This window comes from Schistocerca cancellata, chromosome 3, assembly GCF_023864275.1.
Source record: "Schistocerca cancellata isolate TAMUIC-IGC-003103 chromosome 3, iqSchCanc2.1, whole genome shotgun sequence".
NCBI lineage: Eukaryota > Metazoa > Arthropoda > Insecta > Orthoptera > Acrididae > Schistocerca > Schistocerca cancellata.
The window spans coordinates 659997626-660018891 of NC_064628.1; the positions used below are offsets into that span (position 1 = coordinate 659997626).

The window sequence follows — 21266 nt, forward strand, 5'->3', positions numbered from 1 at the left end:
CAAATCTGTAACTTATTCTCCCTCTACGGGCGTAGTGCCGCTGCCCATTACGCTCACTATGCGAACATGTTTGTGCACTTGCACTGAAGGATCATTGGGCAGACTCGCCCTAGTCCAAAAGAATTGGCACCGCATACGTATGTCTATCTTCTGTCCGACTGTAGAATTCCAAAATTCTGATTATGCTGCAGGCAGCGCATGCGCAGAAACAGAGATGTGACGTCGTGTTCTCCGATCGGAAGTTAATCTGTTCTCGCGGCGCGCACTCTTGTTTTAGTAATGGACACGAAAAGTGAGTTAATGATTACCTTTAAGAATGTAGGCGGGAAAAAGTTTAGGAAAAATTTGAAATTATACGTAAAGTTTGTTGGAAGTTGTTAAGCGCTCTCGTTATGAAAACACTGGGTGAATATAAACTAGGCTATTTGCGCCCCATTTTAAGCAAAATCTAGTTTTGCACACATCTCAGTTTTTATGACGTCATATACTCTGAACGGTGTGTCGTACAATTATATAATTTTGCTGCTACATGCAGTGGTGTATGTGGATACTGTCTGCAAACTGTGTTGCGAATAGAATTAGTAGTAAAGAAGTAATAACTTAAAACGTCGTGCCTGCTGCTGAAGTTTGGCTGCATGAACAGCGAAAACTTATAATAGTAAGTGATAAGCTTTTCCTTTCGTCAATTTGTGGGGGTTATGAGCGAGAAAATTTCGTAAAGTTTGAAATTATCTGTAAACTTTGTTGGAAGTTGCTAAGTGCTCTCATTCGCAAACACTGGATCAATGAAGTCAGTGTATTTGCGCGCAGTGAGTTGCGCTGCCTCACGACAAATACACGGTTTCTATCTCTGATACTTGTCCTATTGTGTTAAACTTTTAACGCGAAATATTGAAAGTCGAATCGTTGTGGCCCGTACGCAGCAATTGGAACGAGGTTCCGAGATAGAGATTTAAAGCGGCCCCGAGACCGTCAGTAATACTGCACAATAATACTGTGCAATATGATTGACGTTCTGCCTAGACAGCTTAATAGTGTTGTCAATCTAGATCCACATCTAAGTGATTGCTCTGCTATTCGCAGTAAAGTGCCTGGCAGAGGGTTCAATGAACTACCTTCAGCTGTCTCTCTACGGTTCTACTCTCGAAAGGCGCGCGGGAAAAACGAGCACTGAAATTTTTCTGTGCGAGCCCTGATTTCTCTTATTTTATCGTGATGATCATTTCTCCCTATGTAGGTGGGTGCCAACAGAATGTTTTCACACTGGGAGGAGAAAACTCGTGATTGAAATTTCGTGAGAAGATCTCGGCGCAACGAAAAACTCCTTTGTTTTAATGATTGCCACTCCAATTCACATATCATGTCTGTGACACTATCTCCCCTATTTCGCGATAATACAAAACTAGCTGCCCTTTTTTGTATTTTTTCAACCCGTCAGTCCCACCTGATGCGGATCCCACACCGCACAGCAATACTCCAGAATAGGACGGACAAGCGTAATGTAAGCAGTCTCTTTAGTAGACCTGTTGCACCTTCTAAGCGTTCTGCCAATGAATCGCAGTCTTTGGTTTGCTCTGCCCACAACATTATCAATGAGATCGTTTGAATTTAGGTTATTTGTGATTGTAATCCCTGAGTATTTAGTTGAATTTACAGCCTTAATATTTGTGTCACTTATCGCGTAATCGAAATTTAGCGGATTTCTTTTAGTACTCATGTGAATAACTTCACGCTTTTCTTCATTCAGGGTCAATTGCCACTTTTCGCACCATACAGATATCGTATCTAAATCATTTTGCAATTCGTTTTGGTCATCTGATGACTTTACAAGACGGTAAATGACATCATCTGCAGACAATCTAATAGGGCTACTCAGATTGTCTCCTATGTCGTTAATATATATCAGGAACTATAGAGGGCCTATAACACTTCCTTGGGGTACGCTGAATATTACTTCTGTTTTACTTGATGACTTTCTGTCTATTACTACGAACTGTGACCTTTCTGACAGGAAATCACGAATCCAGTCGCAGTGATACTGCAAGTAATGTTGTGCAGTAATATTGTGGTTCGGAATGTTGGGCGATAAAGACGCTGCTACTGCAATGATTGCTCTACTTTGTTGCAAGCAGGAAAAAAGGTTGACGATAAACTGGTTATAGGATTATCAAAGTTCACTTGGGAAAACTTGTTGAAGGTCACTCCTGAGTGTGGTAATTTGTTGTATGTTTATAGTCCAACATTTGATACAGTGCTGGAAACGGTTCTCCCCATATATTGGCGTCCCCGTACAAGGTACCCCCCCGGTCCGTCGGATAAGTTTCTGCGGACGCCCATATTCCTATGATCAGGAAACAAAAATAATACGATGACGGATACAGTTCCTTCAAGTCAGCCCTTACCTTTTGCGCTACGATTTCTTGTTACTGACAGTTCTTTCAAAGTCTCGAAATTACCAGGTGCAGTTTAATTTTGCAATGTTTGAGACATAGTTAGGGAAACGCGTCATGCAATAATACGTCCACCATTTCGGGTAAGTAATCTATGCGCAGAGATAAATATCTATGTATTCTTTTATTCATAATTTTGCATTAATTATTTTTTTTAAAAAGCATGTTCCTTCGTGGCCATTCCCTTTTTTTCTGACCAACAAATCATACGAGTCATCATTCTTAACATTCATGTTTTTGTACTGATCTGTCCTAACAGCCCACAATTCCGGCAGTGATTTATACATTTCTATGCACTCTATTATTATTATTATTATTATTATTATTATTATTATTATTATTATTATTATTATTATTATTATTATGCTCTTTCGTGTTGGTTTGAACTCATTTTTCACAGAACAGCAACAACAAACCTAACCTAAACCCCTTGCTCTGTGTAACATTTGAGAGACCATCAAGGATACTGTCAGTACTGCCCCCAGAAGGCACAGTATTTCCAGGCAACGTAGTATATTTCCAAAGTTTTTGATTGCCCCAATATTACTGCGCAACATGTCAGTGTCACTCGTAGTCAGTCAGTATTATTGGGCATCCGGGAGGTACTGTCAGTAGTACTCTATATCCACATGTACATGGATAGTCCTCAAGCCACCGTATGGTGCCTGGCGGAGGTTACCCTGTGTCACTACAGGTAATTAGCTTTCCTGTTTCACTTGCAAAAAGAGCGAGGGAAAAACGACTGTCTATATGCCTCTATGTGGTCCCTAATTTTCGCATCTTACCTTCGTGGTCCTTACGTGCAATCTATGTTGGCGGCAGTAGAATCGTTCGGCATTCAATTTCAAATGCAGCAGATTCTCCAAACTTACTCAATAGTGTTTCTCGAAAAATAGGTCACCTTCCCTCCAGGGATTCCCATTTGAGTTCCCGAAGCGTCTCCGTAACACTTACGTGTTGTTCGAACCTACCAGTAACAAATCTAGCAGCCCATCCCTGAATTGCTTCGTCTTCCTTCAATCCGACGTGGTACGGATCCCAAACACTCCGGCAGTACTCAAGAATAGGTCGCACGAGAGTCCTATATGCGGTCTGCTTTACAGATGAGCCACTCTTTCCATAATTCTCCCAATAAAACGAAGTCGACCATTCGTCTTCCCTACCACAGTTCTCACAAGCTCGTTCCATCTCATATCGCTTTGCAACGACACGCCCAGACATTTAAACGACTGTGTATTGTATCCAAACATTACAGGTGTGTTCTTCCTACTGATCCGCATTTACTTACATTTTTCCACATTTAGTGCTAGTTGCCATTCCATACACCAACTGGAAATACTGTCTAAGTCGTCTTGTATCTTCCTACAGTCACTCAACTTCGACACGTTACAGTACACCGCAGCGTCATCAGCAGACAACCACAGATTGCTGCCAACCCTGTCCGCCAAATCATGGGGCACTCCTTGTCTCTGATGAACACTCTCTGTCGAGGACAACATAATGGGTTCTATTACTTAAGAGGTCTTTGAGCCACTCACATATCTGTGAGCTTATTCCATATGCTCGTACCTTCGTTAACAGCCTGCAATGGGGCACAGCTTTCCGGAAATCTAGAAATATGAAATCTGCTGTTGTCCTTCATCCATTGTTCGCAGTATATCACATGAGAAAAGGGGAAGCTGAGTTTCACACGAACGATGCTTTCTAAAACCATGCTGATTTGTGGACATAAGATTCTCAGTCTCAAGAAACATGATTATATTCGAACTGAGGATATGTTCAAGGTTTCTGCAGCAAACCGAATTAAGAAGATTGGTCTTTAATTTTGCGGGTTCGTCCTTTTACCCTTACTAGAGTCACCTGCGATTTTTTCCAATCTCTTGGAACTTTTGTGCCGGGCTACAGATTCACGATAAATGCAACCTAGCTAGGGGGCCAATGGCTTTGAGTACTTTTTGTAAAATCGAACTGGGATTCCATCCGGACCTGGTGATTTATTTACTTTCAAACCTTTCAGTTGTTTCTCTACGCCAGGGATGCTTATTACTATGTCGTCCATATGGGAGTATGTCCGATGGTCAAAACACGATAGGTTTGTACGATTTTCCTTTGTGAACGATTTCTTGAGCGTGAAATTTAAAAGCCCGGATTTAGTTTTGCTATCTTCAACTGCCTCACCAGGCTGGTCAACAAGGGACTAAATGGAAGTCTCAGATCCGCTTAACTATTTTGCATAGGACCAGAATTTTCTCGGTTTCTTTGCCAGATCTTTTCTAAGGTGTGGCGGTGATAGTTGTATGCTTCGCGCATACATTTTTTCACAGACGCACGAATCTCTACTAACCTTTGCCTGTCGTCATTTGTGCGTTCCCTTTTGAACCAAGAGTGTACCATCCTCTGCTTCCTCACCATCCTCCGAATTTCGTTATAAAACCATGGTGGCTGCTGAACCTGCTGCTCAAGGCAGTTTTCAGAAAACATGTTCAAAAGTATTTCGCATGACTGTCTTCTGTACCCCGTAATCAGCAGTGAATCCATAGACATCCCAGTCTATACTCAGTAGATTAAAGTCGGCTCCAACTAGTATTGCATGATCTGGCTATTTACGTGCTATTGACCGCGGACTTTCTTTGAATCACTGTAGAACTGTTGCAGCAGAGTCGGTTGCCCTATAAAAACATCCAACAATTAACTTGGTTTTACCTACAACTGTTATACGCGACCACATAACTTCACTGTCACACTCAACTTCGACTTCAATAGGGACAATATTTTTGTCAAGTGCAATGAACACCCCCTTTCCCATGGCCTCTAATCTATCTTTCTGATATACGTTCCACGACTTGCTAAATATCTCACTGTCAGAGGTTTCCACTTCGGGTTGCAGACAGCTCTTGGTCTCCCAAGAATAATTTGAGCGCAAGAACGTTCCTGGAGGGCAGTAAATTCGGAAACACTATTACGAATATTTCGTTTACTGATAAAGTTATGACAATCGAAGTGTCTTTATTCTGAACGCCGTTTGACTCCCCTTGCTGCAAATCAACTGACGAGTCAGAGTACCACAAACTACCGCCTGGCCTAAAAATCCTCATGTGCACTCTACAAATACTCTGCTACTTGAGTAGCTGCTTCCTTTTTGTAGTGTACACTTAACCTATCAAGGGGAGTCCTACAAATCCCCACACGAGAACGCAGGTCTAGAAATCTGCAGTCAAGACCGTCACAGAGTCGATGAAGCCTTTGGTTGAGACCTTCCACTCGTCTCCAAACCAAAGGACTCTGATCAACTTTGGGAACAATGCTGCAAACTACGAGCTCTACTTGCACCCAATGCGCGAAGTCACCAGTCTTACAACCCATGCGACAGGAATCATTGGCACCAACGTGAGCCACAATTTGAAGACGACTGCACTCTGCACGCTCGATAGCAGCATCTCGGATGAGGTCTCCCGGCAGACTTACCAAGTGCACATTGGCTTTCTTTCCAGCCCTGAGCGCTATTTGCGTAAGGGGCTACATAAGGCGCCTAACATTGGAGCTTCAAATAACTAGTAAACCCCTCCACCCGTGTGCCTGCGCGGACCCTATTGAAGGAGCGGCCACCTGTCTACTCACAGGGGGAATGGGAGAGACGAGCTGGCCAGTCTCCACATAGGCCCTCCGCCTTGAGCGTTACCACCTACCACTGCTGTGAGGGCGAATTCCTGCTTCGGGTGCACTAGGAGGTGCCTCAGAAGCAGAGCCCGTGGGCTCCAATGGTAGATGTCCAATGCGACGCGCCAGATTCTTTACCGCCTTATAGGGGGCACATTAGTTATATACTCTGTGCTTTTGTGGATTCTTACGCTGAGTGAGAAAAGCAGCGTGCAGCTATTTTCTCCAACGACACTTTTCCTATTCTTTCAGATCAGAGCAGTGTGGGGAATTTACCATACGACCTTTCGTGAAGAACATCCGCCATACATTTTGGTTTGATCATTAATAACCTCTATTATCATTCTCAGTGTCGAATTTTCGTAAGAGGGACGCTACCTCATAACCCCACTTTCACCATCCAGGCGCCAAACAGTTCAGCATGTGACAGAACACTCGCAGTTCTGGCGCCAACGTGCAAACAAATACGACCAATCGTGCAGACAGGGCTCACAAGAGAACACGGCAAGTGCCATAACTCGATTTCCTGTGGAACTTCGCTCAGTGGAAGAGGGGTCAAAACAAGCAATCACGTGTCTCTGCTTCTCCGTAGTCAGTCATTCGTCCAGAAAAAACTATGGCCAAGGTTTTCGACGCAACTTAGATACCTTTATCTCATGATAAGTTCAGCTGCAAAGTGGCACAGTGGCTAGCGTCGGGGCTTCACATTTTTGCGCCCCGTGTTCGAAACCCGATTATTGTTTTTATTTTCTTTTTCATTTATCTACCCATGTACGTAGAAGGTTACTACGCGAATATTTCTTCTCTAGGTAGATGATACAAGGGCGTTATATTATTTTTAAAGTTGAAGCTGGGTTTCGTAGTGAGCGTCATACATTTATTAGATAATATGTGTTTGTGTCCTCTATCGCTGTCTGTTCGTTTGGAGAATTAATTCCCTCACAGATTTCCTCAAGAGGAGGAAACCAGCTGAACAGGTCAGAATCGACTGAGTGCAAGACCTCCTTGCAGGGTGCAGAGTAAATTATTACACTTACTAGCCGACCGAAACCCACTTCTTCAGGACAAGTACACACCACCACCACCACCACCACCACCACCACCACCACCACCACCACCGTTATCACCAAGACACACAACAGGAATTTCACTGAAAACAATTCCAAATTTTTCTCATTCATTTACTATTTTTCACAGTCATGTAATAATTTTCTATGGGCATGGGTGCATAAATGGGAATAAATAATTAAATAAATAAAAAATAATCAGATTTCGAACACTGGATGCAGAAGTGTCAATCCGCGATGTAGCCAGTGTGCCACAACTTTGACTAAACAAGTTACATGTTAAAAGGCACATAAAGTGCCTCGAAAACTTTGACTGTTGTTTTATCAGAAACGCTCGAGTATCTGCGGATAAGTGGAGATACATAGGCTCTTGTTTTGACCCCTCTTCTACTGAGCGAAGTTTCTGGGAAATAGGGTTATGGCATTTGCCGTGTTCTCCTCGTCAGCACAGGAGTAATATGCCAGGAGCGCTGCAGTAGACTTATTTGCCACAAATAGTCGTTTAAGGGGGGTAGGACGTCAAACGGGGCGACTTGGAGCAGGAGAGCCACCACATGACATGTTCTGTGATGCCTCTCGTGCTCCAAGTCGGCCCGTTTGACGTCCTACCTCCCTTAAGGAAAGAAAATCGCTTATGTAAATAACGCTTTAGTTCACGCGCATGACGGACGTCGATCTGCAAGCGCGCACACCCTCTGTTGCGTCCCGAAAGCGCTGCCCGACCCCGTTGCGCCGGCCTAAATCCCGTCTTGTAGGCCGTCGACCCAGTGCCGAAGACCTAGTTTTTGGCCGCTCCCGGGCGAACGACCCTTTTCCGGCGGCCGCCTCGCCTACGTGCGCAGAGTGGGCAAGGTTCGTTGACACGATCCCGGCCGACCCGTGACCTGCTTGGGCGGCAGCGGGGAGACGCGCGCCCCATTGGTCGCGTTAAGAGGTCGACGCGCTCCTGGGCGGCCGGCACGTGCTGTGCGCGGGCCCTCCCCTGTGGGAAGCGGCGCGGCCGGCGCGTGGCTGAGGCAACTGCCGTTGGGCAACGCCGGGGCGCTCACTAGCCGGCGCCCGGCGCCTCCTCCACATCGAGGTCACTGGGAAGCCGGCATTAGGCCGCTGATGGAACTGCCGGGGGCGGCTGCTTGACCCCGTGAGCTCAGCTTGTCAGTGAAGTCTTCAGGGGACGGGAATATGACGTAACAGTGCGCCACGGCAGAATGAAGAAATATATTTCGATTTCTCTGTTATTGGGATTGTACTCCCTTTGTTAGACAAGTTCCAGGACAGGCTTTTATTTACTTTCTGAGTTTGCAGTACCGAAAGGAAAGAAATGTTGTTTTTATGTTACCTAGTTATGTGTGTGTCCTCGAAATGATCTCAGCCGTGTTTGCACACAAACTCACTAGGTGTCAGGGCTGTTTGGATTAGATTAGATTAGATTAGATTTACTTTCATTCCAATTTATCCGTAGTGAGGAGGTCCTCCAGGATGTGGAACATGTCAGAAAAACAACAATACATGACAATTTCTTTTTATTCGTGTCAGAAGCACCATGGATACAGGAATATAAAAAAATGAATAGCACACAGAAAAAAATTAATTACAGGCATATGAAAATATATATAATATATATATAAAAATATGTGTGCACAGAAACAAAATGTTATAGGCATTTGGCCCATAAGCGGGCTATGTCGACAGCATTTGGGGTTGCCAACATCAGATCCTCTAACTTGCAGTGTGAAGGACATTCAGGGCAGTTATACATGTGCTGGGTCGTCTGCACCTCTCCACAGTTGCAGAGATTAGATGATGTAGAATATCCCCACTTCAGAAGGTTATCTCTTGACCGTGCAGTGTTGGTGCGTAGCTTGTTTAGTGATCTCCAGACCACCCAGTCCTCATCGTAACCTGGTGCCAATTCTTCCTTTGGTTCCATCCAGTGCCCTTCTCCCGACCGCTTCCATCTCTCCACCCTAGATCCAGGTTGGTCGCTAAAATCTTCGGTTGCTCTGAGAAAACTGTGTCTAGATTTCAAGCGTTTGGTGGCTGGCTAAGTTTTGTGGAGGAGGTGGCTCTCTGTCATCTCAGCCCTCACTCTTTCACTATAGGCTGCCGCTTGTCTTCGCACTGCAGGAGGTGCAATCCCAGCAAGATGGTAGAGCTTGTCTGTTGGCGTCGGTTTCAGACATCCAGTGACGAGCCTGCAGGTCTCGTTCAGAGCAATGTCGACCTGTTTAGCATGGGTAGAGTTGTACCAGACACTGCTTGCATATTCGCCTGCTGGGAAGCAAACTGCTAATGCTATGGTCCTCACTACCTCTGGCTTTGTGCCCCAAGAGGAGTTCGTTATTTTCCGAAGAATATTATTTCTGCCGCTCACCTTCATTTTGGTGTTAATACAGTGCTGTTTATACATCAGAGCCCTGTCTAGGGTTACTCCTAGGTATTTGGGGTTAACGCAGTGTTCGAGGAGTGTGTCCTTCCAGAAGACACGCAGCTTACGGGATGCCTGCTTGTTACGGAGATGGAAGGCACAAACTTGTGTTTTGCTAGGGTTCAGCTTGAGTTGATTGTCGGCGTAGTACTGACAGAGCATGTCTAGCGCATCCGTGAGCTTTGTCTCAACATCCTCAAAGGAGTCACCCTGTACGGCCATAGCACGGTCATCGACGTGGATATAGTTTTCTGTACCAGCTGGCAGTGGTTGATCGTTGGTGTATATGTTAAAAAGTAAGGGTGCCAGTACGCTGCCCTGAGGGAGACCATTTTTCTGGGCCCGCCACCTGCTATGCATCCCTTGGAATTCCACAGAGAACCTACGGTTCTCTAACAGACTTCTAACTGTGGATGTGAATTTAAAGTCCCTGGTAATGGCATACAGTTTCTTCATTAGCAGACGTAAGTTGACAGTGTCATATGCGGCTGTCAAGTCTATAAAGGCGACACCGATTATTTTCCGGTTCTCATAGCTGTCTTCAATCAGCTGCGTGAGGTTAATTACCTGAGATGTAGTGCTTTTCCCTGGGCGGAAACCTGCTTGTTGGGGGATTAGGTAGGGTTCTATGGCACTGGAGAGGCGATCCTGGGGTATTCTTTCAAAGATATGGCAGAGAAGTGATATGGGTCGGAAATTTCTGGGGTCATCAGCATTTTTGCCTGGTTTTAAAATGGCAATAACTTTAGCCTTCCTCCAGATTGTGGGAATCTGACATGTTTCCATGCAATTGTTAAACAGTTCAGTAGCCATTGTTTAACGTTGGGACCAAAGTGTTTAATCTGTTCAACAAAAATCCTGTCCAGGCCCGGGGCCTTCCTTAGCTTGCATTTCGCTATGGCTTTGTCCAGATCTGCCATTGTGAGAGGGGTGGTCAGAGTTGAATTTTCTTGGTGTTCAATCCTGTCTATTTTGGTCTCCGACTTCCTGATTTTGGTGTCGGGTTTCCCATTTACAACTAAAACAAATAAGCTAATGTACCATTCCACAGGTCCCATGTGGAATGATCGTCATTTTTTAATGAACACTATATGAAAGAGTCATTTTATAAATACTAATGCACTGAATTTAAAATTAAAAAGTTTATTTATTTATTTATTTATAAGGTAATAAACATGTAATATGTAATACAACTACTATAATACTTATTTACAATGAACACATTACTGCACTGAAATGGTGCAGAAGTTAGATTGTACTTTTACACACACACACACACACACACACACACACACACACACACACACAATGAACACATTACTGCACTGAAATTGTGCAGAAGTTATATATATATACATATATATATATATAAATCATTGGTTTTACTGAGAAATTCATAAATGGAGTAGGAGGAGTTGGCCACCAATTAATCCTTTAGGCTTCTCTTAAAGTGAATTTCATTGGTTGTTACGCTTTTTATAGCTGCTGGCAAGTTATTGAAAATGTGTGTTCCTAAATAATGCACACCTTTTTGTACAAGACTGACTGACTTTAAATCCTTGTGAAGATTATTCTTATTTCTAGTATTGATTCCATGAATTGAGCTGTTGGTTTGAAAAAGTGATATATTTTAATGATAAATTTCATTAACAAATAAATATATTGGGAAGCAGTAGTTAGTATCCCTAGTTCCCTAAACAGACTTCTGCAGGATGTTCTTGAGTTCACACCACATATAACTCTTACTGCACACTTTTGTGCCCAGAAAACATTAGCTTGGCGTGATGAATTACCCCAAAAAATAATCCCATATGACATTATGGAATGAAAGTAAGCATAGTATGCCAGCTTTTTCATTTTTATATCCCCTATGTCGGACAAAATTTGCATTGCAAACAGAGATTTGTTAAGACGCTTCAGCAGTTCTGTGGTGTGCTCCTCCCAGTTGAATTTATGATCATGCTCTTCCCAGTTGAATTTAGCAACGCACTATTTGGGTTCTTGGCACATGAGTTGTGGCATTACAGTGGATGCTGACTGTGAGCAAAGAGTGAACATGAAGTTCTGCATTAAGCCCGGGAGAACCCATAGTGAAATGAAGAATATGCAGGCGAGTCACTTTCAAGTAATCACCTTTCCGAGTGGCACAAAAAGTTTTGTTGAAGGCAGAAATTCATTGAAAGATGATTCCAGAGCCGGTCATCCATGTACAGCACGTATGGTGCAAACGTCGAGCATGTAGGGCAGTTATTGCAAGAAGACCATCGTGAGATACCAGAAGAACTTAAGGGGGGTAGGACGTCAAACGGGCCGACTTGGAGCAGGACAGGCAACACAGAACACTTTAATTTCCACTGTCTATACTTTCACAAGTAAATTCATAAAACTTTGTCAGCATGACCAGGAAGGATTCAGGATTCATACTCGTAGCAGTGGAAGTTCAAAAACCTAACAAAAAATTTTTTTCATGTCAAATTTCATCATTTTTTCACTTACTATTGGCTGCATTTGTTACTATAGGTACACTTTTCTTCATAAGTAAGAGAGATTGTTCAATGAATTTTGCACAGCATACAAACCATACTTACAGGTGTCTGAAACTCTAGAATCTATTTAATTTATGAAAAAATGAATGAGCTGTTACGTTTTAAACTTTATGTTTAGAAATAAAAACCAAATTTTGTAGTTAATTATCTCAATTTTTACCACAGTTTTTAATAGATTTGGAAAATTCTGGAGTTTCATACACCTTTAAGTATGGTTGTATGCTGTGCAAAATGCATCAAAGAATCTCTCTTACTTGTGAAGAAAAATGTACCTATAGCAACAAATGCAGCCAATAGTAAGCGAAAAAATGATGAAATTTCACATGTAAAAAAATTATTTTGTTACATTTTTGAATTCCACTGCTACGAGTGTGAATGCCGAATCCTTCCTGGTCATGCTGACAAAGTTTTATGAATTTATTTGTAAAAGTATAGACAGTAGAAAATAAAATGTCCTGTGATGCCTCTCCTGCTCCAAGTTGGCCGTTTGACGTCCTACCCCCCGTAATTTGAATTGTGATGTGTGTCATAAGATCTTACGCAAAGATTTAGGGAAATGGAAACTTAATGCGAAACTCGTACCTCACACGCGGGCAGACGGACAGAAAGGGGAAGGATCGAGAATTTCTGCTGAACTGCTGGGTAGAGCCAGACGTGATCTCACATTTCTGCCAACGATTATTGCTGGAGATGAAAGTTGGTGCTACCGGTATGACCCTCACATGAAGCGTCAAAGTACTGAATGGTGAAGTCCTGGATCACCAGCCTCGAAAGAAGTTAAATGACAATCAAGAACAAAGACAGTGTTGATCGCATTCTTTGATATTAAAAGAGTAGTTCACCATGAATATGTTCCTTCAGTCGCACAGTGTCCAGATCAAACAGTGAACCAGACTCTTTACATTTAAGTCTTGAAACATTTGCAACAATCAGTTGGACATCATCACCCTACTCTGTGGCATTCTCAGGACTGGTTCTTACTGCATAACAATGCAAGACCCCCTACTGCATTGTCTGTTACCGAATATCTGGCCAGACATTTTGTTGTTGCCATCCCACATCCACCGTACTTGCCCGACCTCTCGCCTTGTGATTTTTTTCTTGTTTCCACAAGTGAAAGGAAAGCTTCATCAGGATATCACAAACATCCAATGGGCTGTGACAAATGAGCTTACGAGCATCACAGTTAAAAATTTCCCTGCTTGTTTTCAAGACCTCCAGAAATGTTGGCAGCTGTGTGTAGAGCACCAAGGGCACAACTTCAATAGTAGCTAGGATAATTGCTTGGTTAAGTGCAATTTTCGATATATTTTTTTTAACAAACATGTCCTGCACTTTTTTTGACAAAGGGAGTACATTATCTTGAAAGAAGTCTCTTTCCCACCTGAGGCCTTTTTTTATTTGAATTAAACGTGTTGCGACTACTTCAGTTAATTGGAGGTAGATAATGGAATGGACAACGGCTTAAAATCAGACAGGTTCAAATTCCATGAGGGCTGTTATTATTATTAATTTTTGTGCCATGGTCTCATCAGCTTAGCCATAGTCTGTCTCCACAATATCCTATCTTCCAGGAGAGCTCTTCCTGAAAGTTTCGCAGGAGAACTTATGTGAAGCATGAAGCTTGAAAGGTAGGAGAAAAGGTACTGGTGGAAGTAAAGCTGTGAGTGCGGGTCAAGAGTCGTGTTTGGATAGCTCAGTTGGTACAGCACTTGCCAGCGAAAGGCAAAGGTCCCAAGTTCAGGTCTCGGTTGGTCATGCCTGGATAGCACATTTAATAACATCACTGTCAGCAATAGTCAAGTGCCTGGGTTTGAGTTGCGGTCCATGACACAATTTTGATCTGTCACTAAGTTTCATGATAGTGCACACGTTACTGCAGAGTGGAAGACTCTTTCTGGAAATTGGCATATTCTCTTCAGAGATGCAAGTAAAATGGAGAAGACTGTTATGGACACTCTTTTTAAATAATCTTTAGCATTATACCAGAACGTTGCTGTACGTTTGAGAGCACCAACCTACAACTACCCATGATATTGCAATGAATTTTGGTTTTGGAATATGGAGACTGCCCAACTAACCATACAAATCTGGCCACCACAGGTTATTAAACACTTATGCTGTCCAAACTATTTTTCTGTTACTGTTAGTTTCTTTGGTATTATGTAAACACATCATCAGTTTATGCTTATCCATTATGGATATTTTAGAACCATGACTGTATATTGAATGTAAATAAAAAAGTGACTGGTTGCAGTTTTGTATAACTTATTTACATCATCAGTTAATATGTTTCTGCTGTCCTTGGAGCAAAACTTCCTGTAGCTGATGTGCAGTTCATGGTCTAGTGGTTAGGATTGATGCAGCGAGATCCTTGGGTCTTTGGTTTGATTCCCGGCTACATCAGAGATTTCCTTTACTCCGAGATTGGGTGTTTGTGTTTTTATCATTATTTCATTTCATCATCATCATCGACACAAAATTTGCTGAAGTGGTGTCAAGCAGAAAGGCTTGCACTAAGCACCCAAACTACATCTGCTGGGGTATCTTTGCCAATAACATCATAATGATCATTATTATGATTATTCCTCTAGCTGAGTCATAGATGCTACCATATTCTTGCCCACAGTGCGCAAAAAAAATATGTGGTTCTTCATCACAGTACTTACTGGGGTCTGCAGATTTAGGGCTCTGTCACTCTTTCCTGTATATGACAGCTTGTGCTGTCTTCAACCTTAATAATGGCTTTCACAGAAGTTTGTTTTCATCGAATAGGACCATTCTCTTCTAAGTTTATTGATAAATCTTGTCTACAACAGATTCTCATTTTAATCAAATTTAGTACTTATATATGTGTGAGCTGAGGTGAGAAAAGCCATTGGGGTAGTGATATGCACATATGCAAGTGGCAGTAGTATCACATACACAAGTTAAAAAAGAGCAGGACATTGATGGAGCTGTCATTTGTACTCAGGTGATTAATGTGAAAAAATTTCCGATGTCGTTATGGCCGCACAATGGGAAGTTACAGACTTTGACTATGGAAAGGTAGTTGGATATAGATGCATGAAATACTCCATTTCGAAAATCATTAGGGAATTCAGTATTCCAATATCCACAGTGTCAAGAGTGTGGCAAGAATGCCAACTTGCAAGCATTACCTCTCTTTACAGACAATGCATTGGCTGGCAATCTTCACTTAATGACTGAGAGCAGCGATGATAGTGTAGAGTTGTCAGTACAAACAGACAAGAAAGCCTGAATGTAATAACTACAGAAATCAAGGTGCAACATAAAACGAATGTATCCATTGGGACAATGCAGCAAAATTTGCCGTTAATGGGCTATGGGAGCAGACAACTAATGTGAGTACCTTTGCTAACATCATGAAATCGCCTGCAGCACCTCTTCCGGTGGATCCTACATGACTGGAAGACAGTGGCTGGTCAGATGAGTCCCTATTTCAGGTGGTGAGAGCTGATCACAGGGTTAAAGTTTGGCACAGTCACTACGAAGCCATGCACCCATGTTGTCAACAAGGCACTGTGCAAGCTGGTGGTGGCTCCATAATGGTGTGGGCTGTATTTGCATGGATTGCACTGGGTCCTGTGGTCCAGCTGAACTGATCATTGACATGAAATGCTTAGGTTTGGCTACTTGGAGACCATTTGTAGCCATTCATGAACTTCATGTTCCCAAACAATGATGGAATTTTTATGGATGACAATGTGCCATGTCACTGGACTACAATTGTTGACAACTGTTTTGAAGAACGTTCTGGACAATTTGAGCAAATAATTTGGCCACTGAGATTGCCTGACATGAATCCCATCCAACATTTATGAGACATAATTATAATTGAGAGGTTATTTATGCACAAAATCCAGCACCGGCACCATGTTCGAAATTATGGATGGCTATAGAGGCAGCATTGCTCAAGATTTCTGCAGTGGACTTCCAATGACTTGTTGAGTCCATGCCACATGTAGTTGCTACACACCACCAGGCAAAAGGAGGGCCCTCACTATATTAGGACATATCACATGATTTTTTTCCATCTGATCGTGTAGAATAAATGTTTTTTTGAGATAAACTTAAGAATGTGCAGCTACCTGTATGGCATTTCTATCTTCTGCAAGGTGGTTATGGATGTGACATTTGTACAGTTGACCCTGAAATATTTTAATAGAGTAGTAGTAGTAGTAGTAGTAGTAGTAGTAGTATTATGAAAAGGATAGTTGCTACTCACCATTTAGCGGAGATGCTGAGTCGCAGGTAGGCACAAAAAAAAATACTGTCAGAAAATGAGCTTTCACTCAAAAAGGCCTTTGTCAAAAATAGACATCACACACACACACACACACACACACACACAACTCCTGCTATGCAGTCCCAGATTCCAGGATCCCATAACACACATTGAAACTCTTCCCCCTCCAAGAACTAGAGTAACATACACACCACCACCTCAAAAAACTCTCCACCCTGCTCACTTCCCACTCCCACCTTGGACTACCATTATCCACCACCTCTACAAAAACGTTCAAACCCCATCCGCCCTACCCATGTCCCCTCATAACCGGCAAGCCCTGCCTCGCAGATCTGCTACATTTACCCCACCCTCTGAAACTCCCTCCTGCCACCACACAGAGCCTAGAACCTAAACAGACCCTAAATATAATCATGAAGCCTTCCTCCAAAAGCCTTAGCCCCACAAAAGTATCAGTCCTTTCCAAAGACCCCACCTTTTGCCCCACTCCCAAATTCAATTGTGCAGACCCAGTTAAAGACCTTCTCTCCTTCTCCCAGTCCCTACACTGAGACACTTCTTCGCCACCAACCCTACTAATCAGGCTCAACCAAAGACCAATGTTTAACCCTGCCTGACTCAGTTCACTCCTCCATCCAACTGTGATCCACACCCACTGCCCCCCAAATCACCCCCGTTAACTTTCCAGTATTTATTAACCTTGAACCTTGCCTCACCATTTTCCCCAAATCCCTCAATATCCAAACTAACCTTACATCTGCAGAAAGAACTGTGATCCACCACCTAAAACCTGATCCTGATCTTATAATCCTACCTGCTGAAAAAGGCTCCACCACTGTTGTTTTGAACTGCAAGGATTACCTGACAGTAGGTCTGTGCCAGCTGTCAGATTCATCCACATAAAAACCCTGCCACAGTTACTTCATTCTCCACAGAGTCAATCTCTCTCCCCGCCCCTACCATTCCCTGCACTTCCTAAAGTCCATAAACCCAACCATCCAGGATGCCCCATTGTGGTCAGTTAATGTGCCCCCACTGAGAGAATCTGTGCTGTCGAAGTCCAACACCTTCAGCCTATTACCCGCAACCTATCCTCCCATATAAAAGATACCAACCATTTCCTCCACTGACTCTCCATAGTTCCTGTTGATCTACCACATGGTGCCTTGCATGTCACTATTGATGCAATATCCTTTACCACTGTTGAACACTACCTTTTCCAACACCTGATGGATTCCAAACCAACATCCTCCTTCCCAATTGCCTTGACCAACTATACCCTCACCCACAATTGCTTCTCCTTTGAAGGCATTTCCTACAAACAAATCCAGGGTATGGCTAAGGGCAACCGCATGGCACCATCCTATGCCGATCTATTCATGGGGCACCTAGAGGAATCCTTCCTAAACACCCAGAATCCCAAACCCCTCACTTGGTTTAGAGTCATTGATGACATCTTCGTGATCTGGATTGAGGATGAGGACACCGTATCCACATCCCTCCAATCCTCAACACCTCCTCCGCCCTTGGCTTCACCTGGTCCTATTCAGCCCAACAAACCACCTTCTTCGAAGTTGACCTCCACCTCAAAGATGGCTACATCAGTACTTCTGTCCATATCAGACCTCCCAACCACCATACCAGGAAGTCCCTTCCATACAGCACAGCCTGGCCACACATAGCCACCGCATCTGTAGTGATGATCAGTCCCTCTAAAAATATACTGAGGGTTTTGCTGAGGCCTTTGCGGACCATAATTACCTCCCACCCGTGTACAAAAGCAGATTTCCCATGCCTTATCTTCTCAGTCACCCACCACATCCCAAAGTCCCACTGTCTGGCCACAGAGCAGCATTCCCCTCATACTACCCAGGACTGAAGCAACTGAATTACATTCTTGACTACCTCTCATCATGCACTGAAATGAGAAGTGTCCTACTCACTATCCTTCCCCCTCCCCCACTGTGATATTCTGCTGCCCACTGAACCTACACAATATCCAACCCCTTTGCTTCGTGGCTCATATCCCTGTGATAGACCTAGGTACAAGACCTGTCCCATACATCCTCTCACCATGACCTGCTCCAATCTGGCCTGTCCCATCAAAGGTGGGGCTACCTGTGAAACCAGTCATGTGATCTACAAGCTAAGCAGCAACCATTGTGCTACATTCTACATTGGTATGACAACAAACGCACTGTCTTTCTGCATGATTTTCCATTGACCAACTGTGGCCAAGAAACAGATAGATCACCCTGTTGCTGAGCACACCACCCAACACTACATTCTTCATTTCAGTGACTCTTTCACAGCTTGTGCCACTTGTATCCTTCCCACCAGCACCAGCTTTTCAGAACTTTGCAGTGGGAATCCTCCCAGCAATATATCCTATGTTCCCTTAACCCTCCTGGCCTCAACCATTGTTAATCATTGACCTTACCCATCTATCCCCTTCTCTTTGAATAAAGAGATACAAACACAAGGTTGAAAGTGTTACCATAATTCTCACATACACAATGAAGGTTTGATGATGCGAGCTGTGTTGATTTGCCACTAAACAAAGGTACAGGAAGTGTCACAGATGTAACAAAACATTTACTTTTCATGGACTGACCCTGCAATGAGAGAGAGAGAGAGAGAGAGAGAGAGAGAGAGAGAGAGAGAGAGAGAGAGAGAGAGAGCTTCATAATTAAATATATTCAGTTGTACACAGTTGTGTATCTTGTGTGAAATAGTTTGATGGATCTCCTGTAATTTCTTATCTTTGAATGTTAACCTGCCACAGATTTTGCGCCAGGGATGTACCATTGTCGCCTGCTGAATAGTAAGAGGTGTGCTCATAATACAAAAATCTGTTTTGCACTTATAAATTTACTTATCTGCACAGAGCACACTGCAGTAGACACATAGCAATAATAGAATGGAAGTTCAGAGAGCACTAAAAAAATTTTGAGAAGATCTGTGAAAATTTTCAGAGACTAAATTTTATAGTCTGGCTTAAACCTTTTATTATTTAGAATTCAATACAAATGCCATATTATAGTGCAAGTAGTTGTATTTGTAAACTTTTCTTCTTATGAAACTACTTATGTGTACAGATAATGTCTATTGTGTTCCAGTTGCTGAAGCCACCTGCTCACACCATGCCACCAATCTCTCTGCTGTGTGCTCCATTCTTACGTGCTTTAATAGTAACAAAGTCTAGGTTTGTATCAGTGTTGTTATTTTTATCATATAGTATCTTGCAATCACTTTTAATTATATTATGAACATTTATATAGTAAGTTTCATTGATACATCCTTAAACATTTTCCACATTTCTGCTTCATCAGTGTGTCTCTTGAAGGGAGGATGTAACATGAACATCAACAAAAGCAAAACGAGGATAATGGAATGTTTAGATGGGTAGATCACATAACTAATGAGGAGGTGTTGAATAGGACTGGGGAGAAGAGAAGTTTGTGGCACAACTTGACTAGAAGAAGGGATCGGTTGGTAGGACATGTTCTGAGGCATCAAGGGATCACCAATTTAGTATTGGAGGGCAGTGTGGAGGGTAAAAATTGTAGAGGGAGACCAAGAGATGAATACACTAAACAGATTCAGAAGGATGTAGGTTGCAGTAGGTACTGGGAGATGAAGAAGCTTGCACAGGATAGAGTAGCATGTAGAGCTGCATCAAACCAGTCTCAGGACTGAAAACCACAACAACAACATTGTGTCTCTGGCATTGGAAGGCAGTAAGTGTGTGCATAGTCCAGTCAGTGCAGCCCGATCATCAAAATCATGTAACCCTGAAGATGGTTTGCCTCCTCCCCTCCCTTCTGCCTTCCCTCTGCAGCTTCCTTCACCCATGTCTTTGTAGCCTCACTCACTTTGTATCTGTTAGTTTCTGTCTTCTACTGCAAATAGTTCAGTTTTATTAATCTTTTCCTGATTTTTAATTATGAATTACTTCTTCATTATTTAAGATTATTAGCATTTAACCAGGCCAAATCTATTCTTAGTTTAGCAATAAAGCTTGCCATTACCATTTTACTTCACAAGGTGAGGTCCCCAGGGGTGGGATCGACTTTCTGAAACCATCTATACGGTGATGTAGGCTAGGATCCTAGGGATCACACACACTGTGACAATTCATCGTGGTGGGCTCTTGTTTGCAGGCAAACCATGAAAGAATATTTCGTAATTTTGTGTGATGTCCTAGACACTTAAAACTGGCAGCTTTAGATTTAGTGGTGTTGTAGCACAGTGGTTATCATACAAGGCTGACATGCAGAAGGTCGAGGGTTGTGTTAATGTCAGGCATGTCAGATTTTGTTATTTTTAAATAGTTATCAAAATGGCTTTGATCATTTTTTATTCATTAATGAGCTGAAATGTAATTTTTTTAAATTTCTAACTCTTTGTCATGTCATTTTAACCATCATATTAACTATTACATTTACTCTTATTTTTTTATTACTAGCTTGTTTCCTTTTTTTGCTGTTGCAATATCTGTGCTTGTGATATTTATTGTTGTTGTATTAATTTTGATTAAATTTCTTCTCTTTGATCACCTAATATTTTTGTCAGTGTTATTGCAGTCATTATTTTTTCCCTTGTTTGAAGCATATGTTTTTAATCCTATTATTTGTTTGAATCTTATTTTGTCCATAGTACAACATGAATTTGTGTTTTAAATATTTGTTTGGTGTCTACCATACAAAATAATGGTGCTTCTTAAAAGAAAAAAATTACACCATTGCATAGCAAACATAACTAGATTACGCCATCTGTTGTTTTTTAACCAATAGATTGACATTTCCAAACATTTAAATATTGGGAACGATAAATAAAAATAATTAA

At 42.4% G+C, this 21266-nt stretch overlaps 1 protein-coding gene across 1 annotated transcript in view; it reads left to right on the forward strand.

Moving 5' to 3' along the window:
* The window catches only part of LOC126175632 (WD repeat-containing protein 75), a 193461-nt gene that overhangs the window by 156769 nt on the left and 15426 nt on the right, over positions 1-21266 (forward strand). The window contains exon 14 of the mRNA XM_049922518.1: positions 19538-19623. Within this exon, the coding sequence (XP_049778475.1) occupies positions 19538-19623 (86 nt within the window). The remainder of the gene's footprint in view (positions 1-19537; positions 19624-21266) is intronic.